The sequence below is a fragment of the Hippocampus bargibanti genome, linkage group LG06, assembly GCF_051943395.1.
Source record: "Hippocampus bargibanti isolate YZ-2025 linkage group LG06, ASM5194339v1, whole genome shotgun sequence".
Taxonomy (NCBI): Eukaryota; Metazoa; Chordata; class Actinopteri; order Syngnathiformes; family Syngnathidae; genus Hippocampus; species Hippocampus bargibanti.
The window spans coordinates 21,615,445-21,620,884 of record NC_142739.1 but is presented as its reverse complement, the minus strand read 5'-3'; the positions used below and the strand labels follow the sequence as shown (position 1 = coordinate 21,620,884).

The following is a 5,440-nucleotide window of genomic DNA, read 5'->3' as shown; positions in this document are numbered from 1 at the left end:
AACTTCACAATAAGCTCACAATGGAAGAAGGGCACCATTGTCCCGCGTGAAAATGGCTGATATATATCATAGTAGGACTCGCCTTCGAGTTACGTTTTTGGCAAAACACAAATACATGTACATGTAGTGTACAATGTGGTAACATGGACATGTACCATAGCATTTCAATTTATGGTTAATGGCGTTGTTGTCGTCATTTCATGAGTTAAATTACGTTACATTCTCAAATCAGTGCGAAAGACGGCGTCACGCAACATCACCGGCACCACGTGATCAACCCGGAAGTCAACAAACTCCGGCGACATGGAACTTTTAAAAAAATAACGTTGATAATTTTCTGAGCCTTAACTTCTTGAATCTGCATTTAAACGTTTTACTGCACGATAGAGTCGCACTTTACGCTAGAAAGACGACTCGTAAGCAAACGCGTATGCACTCATGCGACTGTTCTCGAGTTTGTTTACTTATTTAATTTTGTGTGAAAGTAAAAGTCGAATTGTAAAATGCGAAGCGATTCTCCATTGTCGAGTGTCAACGTCGTGCTCGTCATGGCCTTCGGTAGTTTGGTAAGTCAGACTCAGTCTAACTTTTATTCAGCCTTTGCTTCAAAATTGCTGAGTCAGGATTGTCCAGTAACAGACTCGACCGCTGCTAATGTCATTACTTGATACGTATAATGCACTGAACTTGTTTCTTGTATTCCCCCTCGCCAAAAAAATATTCATTATTGTAACTATGAATGTTTTAATAATTGGAGAGTATTAGTGGCATTTTTCTGTTGCGGTGATTGATGGATGCAATTTTAAGTATTCCATAAATGAAGCCATTATGTTTTTCTTGTATTTTTCTTTAAGGTATTTGTATTGCTGTTCATCTTTGTAAAAAGGCAAATTGTTCGACTGGCAATGAAATCTCGCCGGGGACCTCACGTTCCCATTGGTCACAATGCTCCGAAGGTAACATGCCTTTTCTTAAAACCAGTAATTCCGTCTTTGTATTCCCACTGCATTGTGATTTTGGTTCCTGTTGAAGGAGCTTAGGCAAGAAATCGAAGCCAAACTGTGCCAAGTTCAGAAAATCCACTTTGAACCTCGTTTGCTGTCTCCAGAGGATGAGCGGCTCAATTCTGGTTTGTTCATCACGAACTACACATTCAGGCTGGATTTCCACTATGTAATGGATATGCTGCATTAGAAACCTGTAGAGTTTCAAGATAGTCTAAATTACTATTTATTGATTTCTGTATTCATGGGAATAGATGACGCTGGAAATAAAACAACTCTTGCCGTTAAAATTGGGATTTTGGTTTTGGACTAGCAACAGTCCAGTCTTACACATATCTTGATACAGTAAAGTCTCGTTATAGCGATATTCAAGGGAGTCCAAAAAATATCGATATAACCGGGACTATCGATATATCCGACCCTGTTTGCACGTAATTTTCTCAGTGCGTGCATAGAAATAGTATCGTGACATCGTATGATATGACTTTACTGTACTTTGAATGTTTTTTGCATGTGTGTGCGTGTGTTGCAGCTACCTGTGAGTACCAGTACAGGATGAGAGCATTGGACGCCATCAGAGACACAGGTCACTCAATATAGTTTATTCCAAACAACTCGTACTGGGTATACCCTGCCTCAGCTAGGATAGGCCACAAAAGATGCCCCCAACCAAGGCTCTGCGTCCTCATGTTCTTTCTGAAAAGGACGGACTTTTTTACTGTAAAAAATACAAATGTCAGGGCAGATGACTATTTGAATTATTTTAAATAGATAGCAACCCTTTTTTTCCGATGCAGATTTCCCTTTTTGTGAGCTGGGCGGATCCTCCACTGCTGTGACGGGAAAACGATTCAGAACTTGGCTTCTGCAACTCAAAAATTCACACTGCCTCTTCCGGGATGCCCAGAAGGGTCTGATTGACACAGTGCTGGATGGCTACAATAAAGCACGCCACGGGGACAAGGTCAGGCTCTTTGTTTCTTTCCTGATATACATGAAGCCAGTCGCCAATCTCTGGGGTTAGGTTCCAAACCACCAGAACAACGAGAGAATGAATTCCGCGATGTTAAAATAACCAGAGAGCAATTTGAATACTCCCCTGGACTGGTTTTTATAGCATTTATGTCACTCACTAAGTATACTCAAAAATAATACAAACTTTAAAAAAATCAGAATGCCTTTAGTACTCCTACAATGGGGAAAATTTCATATATTGAGAGCAAAAGAGAGTGAGACAGAGATTGAGACAGATAGAGAGCGATACAGAGAGAAAGAGAAAGAAACAGGTGGGAAGAGAGAGAGGCAGAAAGAGACACGAGAGTGAGAGAGAAAAAAAGGGGATAGAGAGAGAGGAGAGAAAGAGAGGAAAAAAGAGAAAGAGACAGAGGGAGAGAGAACAAGAGAGAGAGAGAAAGACAGAGGAGAGACAGAGGGGAAAAAAGAAAGACAGTTAGAGGAAAAGGATAGGGAGAGGAGAGATATATAGATGGAGAGAGAACCAGAGATGGAGAGAGAGGAAAAAGAGCAAGAGGGAGACAGGGTGAGATAGGGGGAGAGGAGAAGAATTACAGACAGAGAGATGGAGAGAGGAGAGATGGAGAGAGAGAAAGACAGAGGGAGGAGAGAGACGGAGAGAGACAGAGCAGAAAAAGAGTGGGAGAAAACGGGAGAGATGTAGATGGAGAGAGAGAGATGGAGAGAGACAAAAAGGAAGAAAGAGGGAGAGATGTAGATAGAGAGAGAGAAAGTAGAGAGGAGAGACAGAGAAAAGAAAAAGGGAGAGGGAGACATAGGGGAGAGAGTGTGAGAGAGGAGAGGAAGTACAAACAGAGAGAAAGAGACAGAGAGGGAAAAGAGAGAGTGAGACGGAGGGATATGTGGAGAGAGACAGGGAGAGAGGAAAAAATGAAAGAAAAGGAGACAAAACGAGAGGGAGAGAGAAAGAGGGACAGATGGAGAGAGAGGTGGTGGGGACAGAAACGAAAGAGCAAGTGTCAAACAATCATATGCTACCATCTAGTGGCCAACAGTAAAATTATCACAGCATGAAGGCCAAAACTAGATTATAACCAGTGTTTGAAATAGCGTCTGCCCAGTGGCCCGGGGCGTACAACTTTTACGTCGGGCGTACAACTTTCAAAACGTCTCGGCCCGGATGGCCGGCAACTTATTCAAGAAAAAAAGCAATATTTTTTCAAATCAAAGTTTGTTTTATTCAATAACGCAAAAGTCACAAACAAAACGCTACGAGCCACCTGGACTCCACTTTCTCGGCGGCTTTCAAAACGCTCAAGTACACTTTTCAGTCAGGATGTAGTCAGAAGCAGGCTTCTGATCGGCTGCCGGTGCCGAATATGCAAATTGCCAAATGAACGTTCGTTTACAATTTGAAAGCCGCCGAGAAAGTGGAGTGCACATAGCTTTGAACAGACAACACAACGCAAATGTTGCATTGTGCACCATGACGTCAAACGACAACTGGAGCAAAATCTTCAGCTAGGGATATTTACTATAAATTAAGCATGGGAGCATTTGTGGTCGGTACGTCCTGAATGTAAAAAAATCCTTTATACTTCGCAACAATGTTTTTTTTCCCCCGATTAGTCGTCTTATTGTGTTTCAAGTTGTGAAAAATGGGGCAAGCAACTTTATGGCCAGGCAGGCAACTTTTCAGAGTTGTCTGCCCGGGTGTCCACTAACTTTTTGTCATGAGTTTCAGACACTGTTATAACCCAACAAAAAAAAGCAAGTGTAGACTAATTTCTTCTCTTAAAATATGTTTGCTACTTTGAGTTTGATCGGCAAAACGCAGGCACATCTTAAAATAGCGAAACAGCTTGTTCATTCATCCGATCAGTCATTTTAATATGCCAATAAAACAACATCCGCAGGCATTTGGTGAAGCAGAACTCAGTAAATACCAGGAGGCACTAACTCAACTGGCCTGCGTGTGAGTAAACACAGACGTTAATGCCACCGCGCAATTTTCATGATGAGCCCGGCCGGAGTCATGGTTTTTTTTTTTCCTTCCTTTTTTTCCTCCCACTTGTGGTTTTAGTGTCAAGAGTCAAAGCAGAAGCGGTAGCAATAGCAGCAGCACAGCAAGTCAGCGCCATCAGATTGCCGCTAAGGATTTGAGCCCACTCGCAGAGCCCGTAAGCTCCTCCCCATCGTCACGGACCCACATTACGTCGGCGGCACAGCAGCGGATCAAGAGAACCAGAAATTTGCTGGAGCTCAAGAATTTTAAGGACAAGTACAACACGCTCGACAGCACATTGTAACATGAATGGAAGCAAAAGTTGGCGCCACCTAGAGGCCTAATTTTTTTGGGGGGTATAATTACTGGGCAAAGCTTGTTCCTTTGTCATTATAATTAACTCATTCACTGCCAAATTTATTCAGGAATTGAAAATATGACAGAGCGCCATTCCCAAATTTGTTCGGGTTTGTGTTTTACTTGCTGGGGTGCCGATAAAGTGCTGGCCAGACCTCTGGCAATATTTTCCCTTCCACAAGGGGGCAGCATTTGCCTTTTTTCCATGTTTGCTCTTTGTTTCAGCTTCAGCTCTATAAGTGCTCTATAAACCAATATGTATGGATTGTATTGTATTTTGGACAGCCACCCTCATTTCAAGCTCATATATATATATATATATATATATATATATACAGTAAAGTCTCGTTATATCGATATCGGATATATCGATAGTCCCGGTTATATCGATATTTTTTCGGACTCCCTTGAAAATCGATATAACGAGACTTTACTGTATATATAAACTGCTGTGTGTATGAGAAATACATATACATGTGTGTGTGTGTGTGTATATATATATATATATATATATATATATATATATATATATATATATATATATATATATATATATATATATATGTGTGTGTGTGTGTGTGTATGTGTATCTTATACACACACATATATATTTCTCACACACAGCAGTTGTTTATTTTCAAGCTAGAATTGGAATGAAGGCAATAGCAATTTTTTTTGTGTAATAATAAGAGTAATAATTTCATTTATAAGCGCCTTTCAAAACTCTCAAGGACACTTCACAGTCACATGATAAGTTTTTCTGCGGGTGAGCAGCGGCAGCCACACGTGCCAGCGTTCACTCAACCCGGAAGTAATGCGAACACATAATATAATAATAGTAATAATAATAATACATTTTCTTTCAAGCACCTTTCAAACAAGCATAGATACAATAATAAATAAAATGTGTAAAGGTGAGGGGACGTTTTTTTTGCCTGACTATTGATCCACACAAAAATCACAAAATGACAAATACTCAATGGCTGTTTTGATATTAACAAATTTATATTCATAATATATGATCATGTTAATCTTGAACTTTTTTTGACTGGATAATGTCGAACTGTATCCACAAAATATCTACATTTTTTTTCTTAAA

The 5,440-nt window shown here is 40.4% G+C and overlaps 1 protein-coding gene across 1 annotated transcript; it reads left to right on the top strand.

Annotated features, from left to right (window-relative positions):
• The first annotated feature begins 284 nt into the window (after window positions 1–284).
• ltap1 (lipid transport auxiliary protein 1) lies at window positions 285–4,670 on the top strand. Its single transcript, XM_088998537.1, has 7 exons — window positions 285–566; window positions 855–956; window positions 1,033–1,129; window positions 1,537–1,590; window positions 1,802–1,968; window positions 3,896–3,954; window positions 4,063–4,670. The coding sequence occupies exons 1-7, from the start codon at window positions 504–506 to the stop codon at window positions 4,286–4,288; spliced, it is 768 nt and encodes a 255-aa protein (XP_088854663.1). The 5' UTR covers window positions 285–503; the 3' UTR covers window positions 4,289–4,670.
• Window positions 4,671–5,440: the final 770 nt, after the last annotated feature.

Excerpts from the sequence above, each read along its gene's own strand:
- ltap1 (XM_088998537.1), top strand. The coding sequence starts at position 504 with ATGCGAAGCGATTCTCCATTGTCGAGTGTCAACGTCGTGCTCGTCATG. Across the intron at positions 1,130-1,536 it reads GGATGAGCGGCTCAATTCTG|CTACCTGTGAGTACCAGTAC; the intron begins GTTTGTTCATCA and ends CGTGTGTTGCAG. Across the intron at positions 1,591-1,801 it reads GGACGCCATCAGAGACACAG|ATTTCCCTTTTTGTGAGCTG; the intron begins GTCACTCAATAT and ends TTTCCGATGCAG.